The 20,985-nt window shown below is 40.7% G+C and overlaps 1 protein-coding gene across 1 annotated transcript in view; it reads right to left on the reverse strand.

Annotated features, from left to right (window-relative positions):
• The window catches only part of LOC133525021 (E3 ubiquitin-protein ligase UBR1), a 63,635-nt gene that overhangs the window by 36,159 nt on the left and 6,491 nt on the right, over window positions 1-20,985 (reverse strand). Inside the window, exons 2-13 of the mRNA XM_061861213.1 lie at window positions 19,794-19,905; window positions 10,962-11,110; window positions 9,977-10,141; window positions 9,441-9,595; window positions 8,756-8,898; window positions 8,349-8,451; window positions 6,326-6,468; window positions 4,073-4,186; window positions 3,110-3,357; window positions 1,847-2,169; window positions 869-1,066; window positions 385-571 (exon numbers count right to left, since the gene is read on the reverse strand). Of these exons, the coding sequence (XP_061717197.1) occupies window positions 385-571; window positions 869-1,066; window positions 1,847-2,169; window positions 3,110-3,357; window positions 4,073-4,186; window positions 6,326-6,468; window positions 8,349-8,451; window positions 8,756-8,898; window positions 9,441-9,595; window positions 9,977-10,141; window positions 10,962-11,110; window positions 19,794-19,879 (2,014 nt within the window). The 5' untranslated portion in view covers window positions 19,880-19,905. The remainder of the gene's footprint in view (window positions 1-384; window positions 572-868; window positions 1,067-1,846; window positions 2,170-3,109; window positions 3,358-4,072; window positions 4,187-6,325; window positions 6,469-8,348; window positions 8,452-8,755; window positions 8,899-9,440; window positions 9,596-9,976; window positions 10,142-10,961; window positions 11,111-19,793; window positions 19,906-20,985) is intronic.

A 20,985-nucleotide genomic window follows, 5' to 3' on the forward strand; every position in this document is an offset into this window, starting at 1 on the left:
TTTCAATCTAATTCGAATCTTTCAAAAACTGAATAAAGTACAATTTCTTTTTTTTCTTTGTTTTCTAAAACAAACGAAAGTCGCCCTAATCTATAACTATAGGGAGCGTGCATGAACTGTAGGAGGCAGCACAGGAGCCGTCCGATTTTTGGTGCGAGGCGTAAATGTGATGTTCTTTGTTCCGATGTAGCCCACAAGATGGCAGAACCTACTATGCACAAGAAAACACGTAACGTGTAAATGTACATATTTATGGTTCCGATTCAGGCCACAAGATGGCAGACCCTCCAACGTGCACGGTCCCTATACACTAAAATTCAAATTTAAAATAGGGAAACTTTGTATGGTGGGTATAACGAGGTTAATGATTAGTTCGAGGGCTACCTTTGACTTGTCTCGGCTGGTAGGTCGTGGTGTCGGCGTGGCGGCGCAGCGCCATGCGGTACGCAGAGGCACACAGCGCACGTTCAAGCGCGCACCACTCCAGGGACAGAGTGATGCTGTGAGCTAGCTTCACGTGCAGGTTGAAGGCGGACTCCCATTCGGGCTCGTACTCCATGTGCTGACCAACCTGTAAGCATTTTTTAGTTACATATGTCAAACTGCGGGGCTTTATCTAAATAACAGTCTTTCTTACTCCTATAATTTCTGACGTATTATGTCTTTAAGACAATGAATAAATCGGTTAACGTATTTCTATGACCTTGAAGACAAAAAACTTCAGTAATTATCGCCGCCCATAGATAAACCCAGTAAACCATCTGTTCTATTCAGCCACCTGGTTACGGATAATGTCATCTACCCTTCGTACGCCTGCAGAGTACTATTCATTTTGTGGGTCAATAAACTTTGTTAGGTACTTTCTCACCTGTCTGACGACAGAGTCCATGCCCTGCATCATCACCAGCAGGTTCAGCATCAGAGACAATCCGTGTAGGAAGCCCTTCCTCAAGTCATCATCAAAACTGGTCGGTAAAGAGCCGAGCAGGTACTTCACGTCGTATAGGACGAACTGTGCGCGTTTGAACGCCATTGAGACGTGGTTGCGGTCAAACTCCAGGCGACCCTGGGGGAAAAGGTTTAAATGAGATTACCAGGTTGTAAATTAACCTAATAAATCATTAATTTCAAGACTCTTTATATATAATATAGATTTAGAAATATACCCCCACTCTTGTCAGCACTAAAGACGTGCCAAAATCCTGCGGAATACCTCGCCCGCTGGCTTAGTTACTTCTGCTGCTAACCGTACAATTAAAACCTTCCTGCAACGAAATAAGGTTTATCATACTTCATTTCTAATAGTACCTTGCTATTGCACCGTCCGCTGCTTCCCTGACGAAAGTATTCTTAACTAGGAACAACACATTTTACTTCGCGATTAGATGCCGCGCTAATGTAGGAGTAGTGTAGAGTTGCTATTGCATCGTCTGTTCCACTCGCTCACGAACGTGTTCATGACCACGAACAACGTGTCATGCTTGGCTATCAGATGCTCGGCTAATGTAGGCGGAGTGTAAAGTTGTACACAGAAAGACAAGTTAGAGTGAGACAGTACCTTGCTATTACATCGTCTGTTGCACTCGCTCACGAACGTTATCATGACCACGAACAACGCGTCATGCTTGGCTATTAGATGCTGGGCTAATGTAGGCGGAGTGTACAATTGTACGGAGAGAGATAAGTTAGAGTGAGACAGTACCTTGCTATTGCATCGTCTGTTGCATTCGCTCACGAACGTGTTCATGACCACGAACAACGCGTCATGCTTGGCCATCAGATGCTGGGCTAGTGTAGGCGGAGTGTACAGTTGTACGGAGAGAGATAAGTTAGAGTGAGACAATACCTTGCTATTGCATCGTCTGTTGCATTCGCTCACGAACGTGTTCATGACCACGAACAACGCGTCATGCTTGGCTATCAGATGCTGGGCTAGTGTAGGCGGAGTGTACAGTTGTACGGAGAGAGATAAGTTAGAGTGAGACAATACCTTGCTATTGCATCGTCTGTTGCATTCGCTCACGAACGTGTTCATGACCACGAACAACGCGTCATGCTTGGCTATCAGATGCTGGGCTAATGTAGGCGGAGTGTACAGTTGTACAGAGAGAGACGAGACGGAGAACGAGTGGTCGTGGTCATCACGGATGAAGTCCTTGAGGATCGAACCTGGAACAGAACAAATATTTAATTGATTGATTGTCATATGTCGCATTGATGATTATTACGATTTACGTGAACTAAAGGACCTGTTTGTTATGAGCAAGAATCATCGTCTAAGAGGCCACAGCTTAAAGATTACTCGCGTTCCCAGCACAAGCAATCCTAGAAAGCACTTTCTATCGAACCGCGTCGTGCGCGAGTGGAATAAACTACCACGAACAGTAATAAATGCTCCTTCAGTGAATAGTTTTAAAAACAGACTTGACAAACATTTAAAATTACCGAAATGAACATTAATCGTACAAAAAAAAACAAGTGCAGTGATATACACGCATCAGCTTTCAGCTGCTAGCGTATTAAACAATATAATAATAGATCTAGATTGTCACTCTTAATTGCGTATTCAATGGGAAGAGAGAAGAAACCAATGCTGAAAATATATTTAAAAAATGTTCTAAGAAACCATGAAGGCAATTTTGTAGATAAGGAAACGATAGTAAAAGGAATTCATAGTTATTTAAGAAAAGGAAAACATAAGGTGTTTGTCTGACCGTCAGTCACAGGTGTTTTTAGGGTTCCGTACCCAAAGGGTCAAACGGGACCCTATTACTGAGAGTCCGCTATCCGTCCGTCCGTCTGTCACCAGGCTGTATCTCATGAACTGTGATAGTTAGCCAGTTGAAATTTCTACAGATTATGTATTTCTGTTGCCGCTATAACAACAAATACTAAAAACTGAATAAAATAAATATTTCTTTTCAATCTCGAGGTTCTCATCCAATCACCGAAGTTAAGCATCGTCGGGCGGGGTCAGTACTTGGATGGGTGACCGTTTGTATACATAATGGCACGGAACCACGGAGCATGGAGTCCGACTCGCACTTGGCCGATTTTTTTTCCGTTTTCTCATACATATCTAGCTGTCACGAAAGTAGTCTGCACTTACCATAGTTCTTAGTGAACAATATAGCCATAGTCTTCTTAGTAGTATAGTCCATAAGGGTCGTAGCGATCAACAACCGATGCCAAGCAGTCCGGGCGGCCTTCCACATGCGACAGTCGTTCTGCATGACGCCGACGGCCACGCCGCCGCCGCCGCTCAGCGCGCCGGCTCCGGGCCCCGCGTCCTCGCCGAGCGCCACCAGGGACACCGCGAGGCGGAGCGACGGCTCTTGTGCTACGAAGTTTTGGAGCCTGGGGAACGTTTAACACGTTGAGTACCTGGAACCCGCTCGGCGGGTTCTTTGTTCGTAGTCGCTGTCCTCTACAAAGCGGGAACACGCCGGGATCGGCTATGAGCGTAGCTCTACGCAAAACGTTGGTAGCGAATGTGTTAATGGTGAAATAAATGGGGCTTAGGATTTGATTGATTTTTTAGGTCAAGAGTTTGGATGCATCAAAAGTTTAATTCGATTAGACTTTCATAAATCTTAATAATAAAAAGAAAATAAAGTATTCAAGAGAATATTACTTGCATAATTTATGAAAAATTTTGATTTTTGAACATTGTCATTACATGTTTTATAAATATTTTTTCAATTTGATATGAACTAGTTCACATTTCAGAATGGCCTAAAAAGTATCATTAAAACAACTGACTTACCATCTAGCTGGAGCTATAGATCAATACTTTACCATGGTGAATAATTCTTGCGACTTACGACATCAGAGATGCCTAAGATTTGATTTGAACTTACCAAACCCATAATAGAATCACTCAAATCGTTTTGCAGCAGAGTTAATACAGTCCCCACATTTTCACCCCTTGCATCGGTTGTTAATATAAACCGAGACATATTACTATCTACTAATCTGAACGAAGAAACCTGTAGGTTCATCATATTTTTATGGTGATCAAATGTGCGAGAGACTTGGAGAGACAGTATGAAAAAGAAAAATAAACACTTACCATTGTAAAAGCTTCATGGCGAACGTCTGGTGCGCTAACACGTGCGCGTGCATGACGAGCACCTTCAGCGCGGGACCGGTGCGGGACGTGAACCTTTCGAACATCGCCGTGCAGCTGGTTAACATGGTAACACCGCTCACACACAACCGAGCCCCAGAGCGTACGGCGCTATCGACATTGGCGACAGTGATCTTGAGAAAACGCATTTTAGCTTAGTTATATGGAGTTTTTTAACCGGTGGTCCGCGACCCACTGATGGTCCGTAAAGGCACTTGAATTGACACAAATATTTACTTCTAAAAAGGTGGTCTTTGGTAAAATATTTTTTTGCCATTGAAAGATTAAACCACTGACCAATACGGTTGTTTTGTGCGGCGAACTTCCCCCCAACAGCATGATTGACAAATATCTCGTATATTGGATTTCGGATTGACGAATAAGAACTTTTTAATAAGTAACGGCGTCTCAGCCAAGATCATAAACGATCACTGTGCAAATGTCGAATAGCAGCCCTCGTAACATTGCCATCAAAGTACACATCGTTCAGCTATCGAATAACACTGTGCATATATGAAGCTTTTATAAAGCACAGGGAATATATTTTCCACATGATTTTGAATTTTGTTTCAAAGTGATACGGTTCAATTCTGCCCTTATGAATTCTCCTTTGTCGTATTTGATGGCAATGATACGCACGCATAGCAAGGAAAGTATGCAGATTAGAGTGAAGCGAAAGAGGGTTAGTTAGAGAGAAACTTAATATTAATGTTAATTACTAACTACAATGGAAGTTACTCGAAAACAAAACAACCTGTAATTTTAATAACTTCCGTGAGACACAGACATATTAAATATGTTAAAACGGGCCACTCACGTATTTACCTCACTCCACGACACTCCTCGGAACTGAGTGAAACATGTCGACCGTTTTCGACTTAAAATACGTGAATGAGTGAGTTTTAACATATTTGAATAACCTGTAGTTAAAGGTTTTAAAATTATAGACCATATTTCAACAAAATTATTAATTTAGGTCGAATTTTGTATGACAATGGGACATTACAATTCTTTCGCTTTGTTTTTGAAAAAATATATATTTATTGTTATGAGTAAAAAGTCCTATTTTCATACAAAAAATAATAAGTTTATTTTCCTAAAACGTATGTTTTTTATTAAAACACCACCATCATCTTTATGTGGTCAAGCTAATCATCAAGTGGACTGAAGGTATACAATAAAAAAATCGCTAATAATATTAACTTTAAAGACCAACAAATTTACGAGCAGTTTTCTGAACTAACATTTTCTAATATGTACTTGAATTCCACAGGATTTCGTAAGATAGCTGCGGTCAGGGGCACGTCTAAAAAAATTGATCTTTTGACCCAAGCAGCATGCCTTATACAGATGTAACAAAAAATAGTGGGGATCTGTTTAAGGGCTTGGTGTGATCGGTATCGTGTTCTGCGGTGGCAGCATGGTTCCATTTTTATCACCTGTCACTATGGCCATCACTTTCGCACTTACATACTTATTAGAACGTGACAGGCATGGTGACAAATGATAAAGAGCCGACCATTTTAGCCCTACAGATTACAAAAAGTAGACTTTTTTTTTACCCGGCATGTTATTTTATCCTAAAAGTGGAATATTGAGCGTTGCGAGGGTTACAAGGGCTTCAACGCTCGTGGATAACTTTGCTAAAGTGAAACACCACACCAACGCGAGGAAAAATTAACTGTAAAACATTACAAATCAAATTCAAATGAACGCTATTAAATATTTACTATTCAAAATTATCATTTAAATGTGAATTCCTCCAGCCAACACGAGGGAACTACTCATAATTTGTATCAAATTACTTTGCCACTCTGGTGGATGAAATCCAAATTTCTCACCAGTTTCCGAAAAATAAAGGAGTCTTTGCGAGCCGATGTGGTATATGTGTGGTGAAAATAATCATGAACCCGAAGAACATTGCAAGAGCCCCCGGATCCTAAAATAAAGACGCAGTCCGAAGAATTTCGTACGGTCAATGTACGGAATTCTTCGTTTTTTTTTATACTACGTCGGTGGCAAACAAGCATATGGCCCGCCTGGTGGTAAACAGTATCCGTAGCCTATGTACGCCTGCAACTCCAGAGGAGTTACATGCGCGTTGCCGACCCTAACCCCCTCCCACCCCTCGTTGAGCTCTTCTTTTCGTGCGCTCGTATTTTACATAAAAATGTGTTGTAGAAATGATGTTCTCACATCTCGATGTCGTTCTTGAGCTTGTCGCAGACCTGGAAGGAGCTGCACTTGACGAGCGCGCGGCCCTCGCGGTCGATGAGCGACACCAGCTCCACGGCGTCGCGGTGGTTCACCTTCATCACGCGGGTCAGGGTCGTTATCACCTGCAACAAGGTGTCCCGACCATTACTCATATTATGCCAGGGGAAAGCCTGATCTTCGGCCCAAAACATGTCGGGCCGTCGGCAGATAGGAAACCCACGTTAAATGAGTGGCTAGTATTATGCCTGACCAGTAATATATGATCATTGTCAAGACTTGTGAAAAAATTAGTTCCAGTGAAATTCCGCAACATGGCGCGTGATCATATATTACTGGTCAGGCTTTACCTATTGGGAGCGTGCACGATGGCAGCGCCGCTTAGCGTTCGCAACTACTGGGGAGCTGTCAAATAATGAGCTCAACAAAATAAAGATTATTCCTTAAAAATAATCCTTCCTCCTTTAAAAATGTTTACTATAATACAGTTACCAATGTGCGGAATCTTTTAGTTTTTAATGTTAAACACAGTTGACTTTTGCTTTACTGAAAATAGTCAGAATTATCTGTGTGTTTTATATTATTCGGTAAATGTTCTTCGTCGTTGTTTCGTTACAAATTCAATGAAAAAATGTATGTTTCATTATGTTTTGATGGCCCACATCGTGATCCTCTTCCTGGGGATACGTATGATGCTTTAAAGTATAAGAGTTTTGCCCTTCTTCACAGGTTTTAATCAACTCATTTTATGTTAAAACATAATTATGTTCTTTCGCTAATTACAATGTTTGTTGTGACAGACGACAGAAAACTCTCCGTACCAAAAGCATGCTTCTGACGGGTATGGAAGGTGGAGGTAAGGAATGGAATCTCCATGTACCAAAAAATGTTATCAAAAAACCTTAAATAGGTGGCGTTACAATACCTAGAATACTTGAAAAAAAAAAAAAAAAAACAAATCATAGATAGCGCACTTCACTCCGTCAATAACGCCTAGGTTCTCAGCTACTCTAGCGCTACTCTGGAGAGATTTGTAACTCTTATTTATAGCTGACAGCTGGACACTTTTGCAACAGCTCTACCATAAGAGATTTCACTCCTTTTAATTCCACACTTCATACTGACGGGCTTTCAGTAACTGTCATTATAACTAAATTACAATTACCTAATGTTGGTGTACAGTGTATTAGCCATACTATTTTATTAACATCCAAGCAAAACTCTGCATTGACATAGACTAGATAAAATGTTTAGCCGTTACGTTGGTAAGCCTGGAATAATACTATATAATATAAAGCCCAATTTCTAGCTCGATGTTGGAAATATATAAATAAATAAATAAATATTATAGGGCATTATTACACAAATTGACAAAGTCCCACAGTAAGCTCAATAAGGCTTGTGTTGAGGGTACTTAGACAACGATATATATATAATAAAAAATATATTTTTTTAATGTACTATAGGTAAATGGACAGATAATAGTACATTAACCTAGAGAAAAAACATAGGCATGGGGGTGATTTGTCGATAAAATTCATCGTACTATACGTGATTAAGGGCTGCACTATACGTGGACAAACACATTGTATATCGATGTGACTCAGACGGCAGTTTTCGATTGCCACAGTTGTCCTTTTTTTATTGTACTTAGTATACCAATACAGCCAATACTGGACAAAGGCATGCCATTATTATCTTCTTTTGACCCTATTAATTGAAAGTTATGACCACACTTTTATAAAAAAATGCTCTCAAGTTGTTCCGTGATCTATATTTTTGGTTCGCCTCTGCCCCGATAACGACACTAGCAACCTTTCGAGACCCAATAAAAATTTAGCTTAACAGTTTTAATACTCACAAATACAAAAGTTTTATTAATTTAGTCTAGTATTTGTAAAGTTACTGTAATATATATCTATAATGTAAAATATTAATTCAAGTTTTGTTTGATCCGTGAATATCGCAAATAAAATATGTGTGTTTTAAAGAAACCGTAACTCACCTGTTCAAACGTATGTGTTTCGTCGTTATAAAGCACTGTACAGTAGCAGTCAGGCTGATCTAAGATCTGCAGTGGATCCCGTTCTCTCTCCGCATCCTTTAACCTGTAATGGCATACATAAAACATTACTATCAATTATTATCAGTTAATATTCACCAATCGTTTTTCGGTAAAGGGGAAACATTTCGTATGGAAATTGGTTAGGGTTGGAATCAATATGAATCTGGAGATTGAGTAAGAGGGGTTCCCACACTATAATTGTTCAAAGCTGTAATGCAAGTTGTACTTCTGGGAAAAGGATCCTTTAGTTCCTTTTCGCTCTTCCCTGTAATCCCTGTTTCTGGTATTTTGAATCAGATCTCATTTTTCTGCGTCGTGACAGTCTGTTCTAAGTTGTCGACTCTTACCTCAACTCGTTGGGCAAGCCGGGAGCGTGATCAAGTGTGAGCAGCCTGAAGCAGTAGGACAGACAGACGGACGCGACGGTCTTCATCCGTTCTATAACTTCAGGACTGATGCTGGTCTGTGCTTGTTCTTCGTCATCGGGGCCCTGGATTTTTTTTAAATTAATTTAGTTCAGTTTGCAACCATAACATTAAAATATGTACGAGTATGTGATTGATTTCTACGGACGGACGAGTAGTGACAAGCAAGTTTTTATTTAGTGGGAGTTTTCTTAAGTTAAAAGTTTCTTATATGCATCTCTTTTCTTTTACTCACACATAGAAGTACGTTATTTTGACGAGAAACAATCGCTAATAGGCGGGTCCACACAGCGAACATACGCGCGAGGCAATTTCCTCACGCATTAACCGGCCAGTGTAGACGTGCCTCGGCCAAGGCGGCGCACTCAGGCGAGGAAAACCGGAAAGGAAGGAGAAAAAGGAAAGGCCGGTTTGTGCGTGAGGAAATTGCCTCGCGCGTATGCTCGCTCTGTGTGGACCATATTTGCGTCTCTCTCCGTTGTTCGGCAAGTTCCTAAAGTGATCCTTGTGCCTAAAATGTCCCAAATTCATGTTTGAACAACATAATCAGCTGAACATCAGTGGACCTTATATATTTGCAATAAGGATTACGAATTGTGACACTTACTGCATGCAGTTCGCAGAAGGGATCTCGTTTCCAAGCCTCAGTGTCGCCGCAGTCGCAGCACCCACCGCCGCCCGATTGTCCGATTTTGTACTTGTGATGTCTGTGCGCGGACACTTTGAAGCATTCCACGCAGAGTACGCATGTGTTGTCCATGCCTGGAAAACAACGACGCCGTAATCATTCACCGGCAACATTTGAGGATATTTGAAGACTTCAGAGGACAAAGACGTTAAAGTTCAAAGAAATTGATTTACACAATTCGGAGCGACACGTAAATTAAAAAAGCAAGGGATTAACCAAGATAAAAATGTCTTACGTACCGCGAAATGTTATGAATACATTTCTAGCTCACAGGAAAAACAAGCAAACTTGTAGGCCCAGGAAGTCGTAGATCTATTCTTGATACGGAAGGGTTCACTACTACTTCGCGCGGTGACTAGTTACCATGAGCAAGAGGTTGGATCGCGGAACCACACATGAAAAATGCGACCCTTTCACTGCTCCTAATAGTTCAAATTGTAATCTTGAATACTTACCACACTCGCGGCAACTGTACGCCGGCTCCCCTTGCTTGAACACCCGTCCGCACAAAGTGGAGCGCCGCGGGGGCGGCGGCGCTGAGCCTTCGCTGGAGCCCCATATTAATTGCTCTAATGGTTGGATGAGCAGTTTCGCTGCCAACTCTTCGTCGAACGACCAGTCTGGAATTGACAAGTATCAAATTTTATTTGTAAACTTTAGATCCTTCTTTGGCGGTAAGGAATCACTGCGACGTCTGGACTGAATGTCGTTCCATACCCCCCGTTAGGGGGGTATGAGAGGCCGCTTCCGCGTTTCGGCTGCGGCGACAGTCGCGGGTCGCTTCCCACCGACCGGTGGGGAGGTCTATTGGCCTTCGTGGACGGTGTGTGCTGCTGGTGTGTGGGCCAGCTCTTCGCTATCGATCGTTACCCAACTCCACGACCCCTAGCCTGGTGATACCGTTTGAGCGGGGCCAGGTTTCGGGGTCGCGGTGAAGGCGACCGGTAGCTTAGCTAGCGTGTGCGGCGTGGACTGCGACGTCAGTATGTAGGTAGTGCATGATTGGCTCAGGTGCGGGGGCATGCCCCGCTCTCGTGTATCTGCGCCAGTCAGAATTAAATATAGACTTCGCACCGAGAAGTCAGGAAAGGAGTCTGCTGATTTCATTAGAACTTAGAAATTACGATTGGAGTCAGGTGATTAAAAGACGACGCTGAAATGGCAGCACTCAAATGTGCTCATTGCCTAAAATACAGATACAAATATGCATCTATCGGTCTATCGAAGTACCGATGAACTAAGGCGGTTCGTAAGACGTTATTATAAAAATCAAATCAAACTAGATAGTTTTAGTTACATAATTCAGCCTTCACCTCCTACTAAAAAATTACCGTGTAACTTCTTTGACAACCGCCTAAGTCAAATGGTACCTAAACCTTTATACCTGTATAATTAAGTTTTTGATTCAGAACAGGTATAGGAGCATAGAGATCAACATACCCAAACAGCTCCTGTTAGGCTGCGGCGAATATATCCTCGGCACGGTCACCCTCCAGTGATCTTGGAAATGCGCTGGCGAAAGCACACCCTCCGCCATCTTCGCGCGCCACAGCTCCACCACGGCGTCGGCCTTCGCGGGCAGCGTGAATCTGGGGGAGTCGACCATCACTTTCACTCGAGGCATTATTGGATTGAGATGTGTAGATGCACTTTTGATCCGTAGAAATTGGTATCTTATTCAGTCTATACGTGACGTTCGGCTGTGATTTCCGCCTAAGATACCTACGAATATTTGCTTGATGATCATTTGGCAGCAAAATCTGATAATAGTAGCTACGATACCAGTCTGAGAATGGATTTGTGGTCGGACTACGCTTCGAAGCCAGAGGCTTAATAATCGTTTTTTTAGAATTATTTTATCACTTCGGATTGAGGCACGCCAGAAGCGTATCTTGGTTTGTGAAACTTAAACTTATAACGTTTACTTTTCTTCAAGTTGGCTAAAAAACCAACGCAAAGCAGATTTACCGAAAGGCCAACTCGAATCGTACCGCAGTATACATATGAATCGCTTAGGTTCTTATGTAGTTGCTGTGTTTATAAATGTTGTTTCGCGAATATATACAAAATGTTCAGCCGTGGAGGAAGCTATTCTGTCTTCAATTACGTTTTTGTAACTTTACAAACAGTGAAAAAGAAGAGCGTAGTATAATGAGATCGGTGAATACTCAACCGCGTAGGCGCGTATGTGCAAATGAATGAGCACTATGCACTGTGTATTCCTTTTGGCTCGCTTTTAGTATAATTAAACACAGATGTTGTGTGAGTTTCGTCAGCCCTTTCTTTGTCTCAATACCATGATTGTGCGTTTTCTTGTGTTAAATCTCATTCACTATTATAGGATCCTTGATATTTATGCAGCGAAATTATTGAGATATGAAACCAATGAATATTCAGGCGTTACTCTATATGAAATAACAAAAATAAAATCTCCTCACATAACTGTCAACATAGATTTATACAAAGTTCACATAAAACCACTGGACAATACACGAATGCAGAATTCAAATGTGAATGTCACTTGGAAAATGGAAGTAAGTCATTAAAACAGCAGCGAAAATTGATTCTTGCAACCCACCAATAAGCGGCCAGCATTAGGATGTAGGTGTAGCATTTGTTTTACAACCGCCCTTGAACTTTGATCAGTCAAAGGTCAGATGTATTCGCGGATTACTAACTTCACCAATTCGCCAAATTTTCCATTTTATTAAAATAACGGTTGACCGGTCACGGCTATTCGCTAGGTGTCAAACACCCATGGTTTAAAACGCACGCACAACACTCTTCCTTCAGGAAAAATCGGTATACTTTTTAAAACTTTTCGCATCACTATCGGGTATTTTTTTAAAGACGTGTGTCGCGAATGTAAACAATACATGAACTGGGTGGCTTGGCGTGTGGCCGACAGAATAGGAGACAGGGTTAGTCTATTAATAAAAAAAATAGTGACAACCAATCAAGTATGCTTGATTTGATAACGTGGTTTTTAATCAATACGGTAGGGCCATCACAGACGAGAATAATAATAATAATTAAAAAAATATCACGTGTTTTTATAAGCATCGCAATGTGTATTAGTATGATAATACTATTACTTATTTTGTGGCATTAGTACAGTGGCCATTAGATATATTGGGGGCCAAGGTGAGCACAAATATCTGAACACGCGCTCTCACGTGTTCAGATGTTTGTGAGCACCTTGGCCGCTCCGATATATTCAATGGCGAATGTACAGTATTAATGATTTTGCCAATGTCATAGTAACTAGATATCAACAATATCAACATCTACTAACCTTACTTCAAGAAGTCATTAATTTATTTATTTAACAGTAAATTATACACTATATTAATAGGTACATATTGTCCATGAGATCTAAGTTCACACATTAGACTCATGATCATGACAACGCCCGTAGAACGTAAACGCACATGACCCATTGAAATTATAAATAAAATCCCGTAATACAGTTTGTCAACTACTTAAAAACAATATTTCGCTTTTCTGAAACTTAACATAAATTTATTTTTTTTAGATCTTAGCTATTGAATATTTTACGATAATAATTTATCACGTACACAGTTACCTATTATGTCTTTTCTTTTTTTTAAACAGATGCAGAAGGCGGTAATCTTGGACACGGCGCGGATAGTGCGGCGGTTTTTCTCTCTGAGGCCCTGACAACCGGCAGCTTGGGCCCTGCCCTGCTGCTGGCGGCACCCAAGGTTAAGTTTTTTATAATGTGTTTATCATTCATCATCATCATTAGCTTCTCCTTATCCCATTCATTTGGGGTCGGCGCAGAATGTCTTCCTCTTCAACATCTTTGTGTCACTCGTCATCTCATCATTCACTCGCGTTCGTTTCATGTCATCTCTCTCACACAATCCATCCGCCTTTTCCTCGGTTTTCCTTTCCCATTCCATCCATCCACAGTCATTCTTAATACCTTTCTCGTCACATGACTTTCAACGCTCCGCATCACATGCCCATACCACGCTAGGCTGTCTGTCAAATGTGTGAACTTAGATCTCTCGGACAATAGTAGCCTCCGATCACCACACCAGCTCGTAAAGGCTTTCTTTATTCTTCAGAAACTGAGAAGAAAGTAGCATTTTATCCACAGGAGTAACAAGTGATTTTATGTAAATTTTGAGTTGTTTCCTCGTGTTGGCTGGTGGAATTGATTTTTAAGTGATGATTTTGAATAGCGTTTATTTGATTATTTATAATGTTCTACAGTTAGTTAGTGGTGTTCGTGTTGGTGTGGTGAAATAGTACATTACGATACAAGTGCGAAAAATAGGAAATTCGAAACGAGTGGCGATAAATTAAAACACGACCGAAGGGAGTGTTTTAAATCGACACGAGTTGCGAATTACCTATTCGCACATGTATCGTACAACGTTTTACAGTACATATGGCCCTTTAAATGTTCGACACAGTAACGTAATATGCTACTTCTCGCACTAGTGCTATAAAGTAGCCCCATATGTACTGTAAAAATTTGTTCGACTCGATAGCAGTTTGATTAATCCTCGCGCCTTGAAACACTCGCAACGCTCAAGATTCCTCTTTACAAATAACTCGCTACGCTGGCGGTTTTATTTTGGGATCTTTCGCGTGCTCGGGTATCAAAGTTAGCACAAGGACTTAAACAACAACTTTAGCTCCCCTTTACCTGTTATAAAATAAGAAATAACTATAGATGTACAAATATGAATATTTTTTACCAATTTCCAAAAAGGTAGAGGTCTCTAAATACGGCCGTAGTACCTATTTCGACAAGCCAGATTATAATATATGTTTAGTTTGAAAAAAAGGTACGCTAAACTTATGTCCGAAATTAGGTTCGTTTTGCTTGGAATATCACATTTAATGACTATACAGAAATAAATTCTACCCGAATGTGAAAAGGTCCAACGTCAGACACAGCCTGGAATTAGAAAGAAACCTATAAAAACACCAATGAACTAATAAAATACCAGTTCAATGCCCTAGCCCAAAAATCTGTCGGCATTCTCATAACATTTTCAACTCTGTTCCCGAGGGAATTAAGTTGAAATTCTGATTCCAAACTCAATTAAATTATGCTAAATTTCGTTGTTAAAAAAAGACGCAAGTGACTTCAAGCTTCATTTATACTTGCCTCATTTTTCAACTGATCGCTAACATGTATCAAGAAAATTCAAATTTCGAATCTCGTGTAACCAGTGTAACCACCACGAAAATAAGTAGCGAATTGAAATATTAGATAATGTGTTTTAGGCTAGATGTTTTAAGGTTTATTTTGGATCGTAGGTCGTTGAACGGATGATGGCAGCATGCCATTAGCTGATGACACGTCGCCGAGTGACGACTAGTCTGGTCTACCTGTTTCCTAAATGCGGACCTTGTTGGCGACATTGAACCCATTAAAGAAGGTCGCTAGAAATAGGTTAATGAGTAACGATGCGAATTTTTAATATGATGATCATTTTTCACCAATCAAGAAGCCTGGGCTTCTTTACAAGAATGTCAGGCAAATACAGACTTCGAGCATATTTGATAGACGCTAACGTTGGCATTGGCAGTGCCGATAAGTGTAAAAAACAAAAACAACATTTTATCTATGTTAATATTCGCAGAATCGTACGGATTCTTGTTTTTCGCGGCCATTGGATAAGAGCTAACGCACATGGCGACAAATGCAGCAATACAGCATAATCTACACGTGACATTCTCGAAAATTCTCTTTTGTTTTTAAGTATAACTTTACCCGCGGTAATTCGTTTGTCCATCCGTCGTTCGTTTTTACCCTTTCGGTATGTCATCCAAAAACGCTTGACTCACCTTACCTGATTCAGTAACTGACGACTGGGGCGCAGCTATACGTTAGACACGGTAGAGATATCTGCATCTAACTTCTACGTATTGCTACGTCTCTGATGTCAGCACTTGCACCGGTTACCTGGTTAAACCTGGAGTTACCATGACTACCAGTACAATTTGACATGGAATAAATGGTTTAACCGGTTAACCCCGGGTTATTGGGATGGTGCAAGTGGCGCTTACTGAATTAAGAATGGTGTGTAAAGAGCTTAAGGCGGTCTTCACATTGGAAGCGGATCGGCACGCCGCTCAGGTGTGCGAGCGAGACATAGATATATTCGTACAAAGCACGTCTTCCTCAGGATCCATCCGCATCAGTGTGATAACCGCGTAAAAGCGAGAAGATTATTATTATGAGAGCGCCTTGTTTTGAAATGAAAACAGTAAAAATAAATTTTAGGATTTTTAGGAGCATTTTGGTAATAATGCATATGGAGTATTCCATAAAGTTGCCCACCGCGGTCCGCGTGCGTACCCACGCGAGTTTTCTGAAGATTTGCCGATATAGGAGTTTCTTTTTCTGTGACAAATGGTCAAAAATATTGATTTAAACTCACGGTTTTTACACATTAACTAATATAAACGGGACTTAATCGAGTAATAAGTTTTAAATTTACCTCCGACGTTTTGAGGACGGCGTTGTCCCCATAGTCTCTAAGAAGACTGGTTAAAGTTGACATCAACATCTAGCCGCGCGAGTTTTTCAAACTACCCGCACTTGGTTTTGTTTATTGACTTGAACACCACCACGGGGACAGCGCCGTCCTCGAAACGTCGAAGATAAATTTAAAACTTAATAAGTGATTAAGTTCCGTTTATATAAGTTAATAATAGTAAAAATATGCCCGGAAAAATATTAATCGGCTTTAAACGCCAAAAAGTTCTAATACACGAAATCAAATGCGTTCGTACGGGACAGCCCAGCCCGTGGAATGCTTCATATGACATGATAGTATTTCGCCACTGACAGATTTACACACTTTATTTTGATAGAAGTGTATTTTAGGACTACATATTTCGGAGTGTGAATGGTGTATATCGAGAACAGCAGCTATTAAAAACATGTTAATTTGTATTTAGCTTCTTATGAGAAAAGGATTATTTCAAAACTACACAATTGTATGCGAACAACGTGATATGGACAAGTCAGGTCTTAGGTATCACATGATGCGTCTTATAAAAGCATACTTACTTCATATACGAGTTATTTAAGACTATATCGCAACAGCTCTTCTTACAGTTCTTACAAGGCGTCTCATTGTTGCGTCTACAACAAATCACACTCAAAATGTCCTTTAAACCCATAGTTATAAAGTCCACTTTCACTTGTCACAATCACAAGCACGTTGCAAGACTACACACTGACAGACTCACACTACACGTATCAGACTGACACTTTTGAACATTAATTTTGTAGCTCCAATGGTTGTTATAACAACGCGTTAGGTATTTGGTTTCCTATGGAATAGGAAAAACTCTACTGTTCAAATAAATTCTAATGCTCAGTGTTTTTGAATCATGTCAATAATTAAATGCTGTTGTGGTAAATAGCTCAAGTTTCTTAAAATATATATGATACAATTCAATGTCCAGGTCATCAATTAAAATACCTACAGAAGAACTTACACCATGACCATTCTGAGTCAAAAAATACCACTACGTCCGTCAATTTAACAAAGACATCCGTTTGTATATTTAATGTTCAGAGTGCCTTTGACAATATCCAGTGGTATATTTTCCTTAAAAAAATGTACAGAATAACTAATGTCCCTCAAATTAACCACAAAACAAAAACAACTGATACGTTGCAAACTTGTTATCTGAATATAATAAATATATATATATATATTTTATAACACATACGACTCGCACTTAAGAAATATAAACAGTTACTGAAGTTGTTATTTCTGTAGAAGCCGATAACGCATATCATAAACAGTATTTCCATGTATTTGTTATTTTATAATAGATAAATAATCTTTCTAATCAATAAGTCATTTTAATCAACCCCCTGCAGGCTATTACAGTGGCGAGATATCTTTAAAAAATATCCAACAGTTCTCAAAAGAATATATTTTAGATGCTCTGTTTACTATGGAGTATAGAGTAAACAGACGATAATTTACATAATTTTGTACTGGCATGTGCATGTGAAATTAATGTAATATCTATATCGTTATCGATGACATCACTTTAATGTTCAAGTAATGTATATACATGCCATTGAAAAGTGCAACGGTATATATATTATATGCTATATGCCTAAATACCAGTTCATTTAAAACGGTCATTTTTTTTAACTCCAACTACACCGTTGTAAAATAAAATTATTTTAATGTCATACTGCTCTGTCGTCTGAAAGTTTACTTTTATTTATTTAGGAAATTTTCAATTAAATATTCAAATATTATCCTAATTTTAGATTTTTCTACATATCACCTTGTATTCTTATTTAGAGACACTAGCTACACGGTATATGTTAGGTATGCAGCCATTCGCATGAATGGCCGAAATTAGACTCGGCGTACTTCCTCTACTGTTTGGCAAACGACACTATGCGACGCGAGCCCTAACTAGGGAACTGCAACAATATTTTTTGGTTAACACAGTTGTGTTACTTTCTCAGGTGAACTTTCTCCTTTGACCCTTAAGAGAACGCGTCCCCAAGCGGTAGATAAGGGAGTGGCCCATCTGGCTGCTGAAGCGTAAAATACCCCTCGTGAACCAAATAGGACCCAAGTGGCCCAACTAAGGAGCTTCTTCAACGTAAATGGAGCAGAGGCCATGGGCTTGAGGAGTGTCTGGGTCGGGATATTTATTTTGAGATGGCGGCAAAAAAACCTAACTAGATATATGAACCGGAAGATTACGAACCTAGGTGTCCGGCGGCAACTGGCCATAAAAATATAACTAATTTAACATACCAATTATGAGACAAAGACAGTTGTCTTAAGGGGCCCACTGATTACCAGTTCGCCGGACGATATTGCCCAGTCAGTTATTCGCAAAAGAAAACAATCGAATAACTGACAGGCCGATATCGTTCAGCGAACGGGTAAGAACTTTACTTGTAACTCCAGCTGATTTAATTCCAAACATTAGGTAAACAATGTATGCAAAACACGCCTCTGATCTGTATTGGCCTTAAACCACGTAACTACACGTGGAGAGTGGGTGGACGTTTGGTATAGTCATTTACATCAATGGACCAAATTAGACGCAGCTTCCTGTCTTATTGATATTTGAAGCGGAAAAGAGAGAGAGAGAGAGAGAGAGAGAGAGAGAGAGAGAGAGAGAGAGAGAGAGAGAGGCTACTATACCAAGAGGACAAACACAGTGGGGTCCCTATATTGCGACGAATAATTCAAATTCGATCTAGGTACTTTTAAGTTTGTCCTCATCGTACAAATTAGGTATTTTGCAAACGATACTTATTTCGCTTTTATTAACTTGCTATAGATAATTGTGACGTTATATATGAAAAGGGACCTTATAATAGTCGATGGTGCTTCCGTCGTTATAAACGATGCTCCGATACAAATACAACACTGCGCGACGCAGTGCGGCGTAAGCGCCATCGACAATAAGGTCCCTTTTTCATAGATAATGCCACAATTGGTTCAAAAATTGTCATACATTCCTGGAACCCTATTGAGCTAAAAATCCACACACTTGTGTTCGGAGAAATCGTTATGGTAATGGATGGTAGGTACTATCCCTCTGGTTTGAGGCGTACTTTTGTTATACAACAACGCAACGCATTGAGTTTCTATTCGTAATTGACAGAAAGAATACAATAGGGACCGTGCGCGTTGGAGGGTCTGCCATCTTGTGGGCTACATCGGAACAATAAACATCACATTTACGCTTCGCGCCAAAAATCTGACAGCTCCTGTGCTGCCTCCTACAGTTCATGCACGCTCCCTATTAGCTATAAAATCTTACCGAAAAAAAAAATCGACAAAGTAAGGTTTCATATTCAGAAAAGACGTTGGTTGGCTTCGAATCGCGGCCTATAGTCCAATACGTAATAAATGTGGGTCCTGAGGGAAAACCCCGACAACCGAAAATCGTTATTTATTAGTTATCTGCCTCTATCGGTCCTGCGTATTCAAACGATAGAGAGGGAGATAAAGGTACTTAGATTTTCGTTTTTCGCCGTTGTGCCTATGATCTGAGGAACGCGGAATGCGACTGCGTGCGAAAAGTTACGCGTAGCATGTATTCGATCTACGATTCACGAAGACTAGAGCAGAGGGCCTTCCGTTAACACCGAAGTTCGCAAATTACGGGCATTTTTCTCTTCTACTCCAATTAAGGCGTAATTAGAGTAACAGAGAACGATGCCCGCAATTTGCGAACTTCGATGTTCGTGGTAGGCCCACAGAAACTCTGCATTACCTGTCAGCGGGTATCATGTCGGCGGAGTCGTCTTCCATAGACTCGTCTCCGACTTCCACCTCCTGCACGGGCGGTGGCGAGCTCATCTCCAGTCACCGCACGCTCCAGCACCCTGGAAACAAATCCATGTTTTAAGGCCTTGAAATACAGTTGACAATGACGCCCTAACGCTGCGTACAGGCTATGTTGCTATCTCCCTCATACCTACTGCTATCAGATTGGTGCAAATGCGGGAGTGCGCCCCGCTACCGCGCCTCAGCGCCAATCAGGGAAAAATCCTGGATTAGAAGTACCTACTATGTCGACAGTGTACCAACAAAATAGGTAAGGGCCTAAATTAATCATTCGCATCTGAACCCTATCAATTATCTAGTCGCTATCAGAGCGAACGATCAGTTCACAAATATCTGAACATAACTCAAAGCAAGCAACGCGTAATAGTGTAGATATGTCATTTTGAGGGCAACAAACCTGCGGTGGCGGCATGGTTGCATTTTTATCGCCTGTCACTATGCCTGTCACTTTCGCACTTACATACTTGTTCAAACGTGACAGGCATGGTGATAGGCGATAAAAATGCGACCGTGCTACCGCCGCTGATATCTAAAATCGTAATAATTATCTTAATGCGAAAGGTTTAACGACTTAGATCTAGGCTAGATGAAGGATAGCGATGTCCAAAAATCATTAATGCCTGATGTTTCAATTAATGAGAACGAAATATCTAATCAAGAATAACAATTGTTGAAGCCTCATTGTAGGAGGAAATGCGACTTTAATAAACAAAGGCGATAAGAGAACTGGGCTAACGACTATTTTAGTCTAGCTTACCAATTCTATTTACTGTTAAATACAGTTTAGGGACGGCTAGTAGAATATATTGATTTGATTGGTCAGATATTCCCATTAAACGTGCTGAGGGCCCTGGGAGATCGTAAAGTTTTAAGGGTCAACCGAAATATCACCCCCAACGCTCCAGCAGATATGTTCGAAAAGGGATCCGTAGCTTATTAAGGCCTGTGTACACCGGAGTGCGTGGATGTGCATGTGCGCGTTGTAATAGATCCTTATGCGACGACACACGCAAGCGGCGCGACGTGTGCGTGCACAGCTCCAACATTTTAGTACACACGCACGTGCAAGTCTACGCACACGCCGCCGATGTTCTCTGGTACGGTTTGATTATAAGGTA

Source organism: Cydia pomonella, chromosome 14 (assembly GCF_033807575.1).
Source record: "Cydia pomonella isolate Wapato2018A chromosome 14, ilCydPomo1, whole genome shotgun sequence".
In the NCBI taxonomy this organism is placed as follows: Eukaryota; Metazoa; Arthropoda; class Insecta; order Lepidoptera; family Tortricidae; genus Cydia; species Cydia pomonella.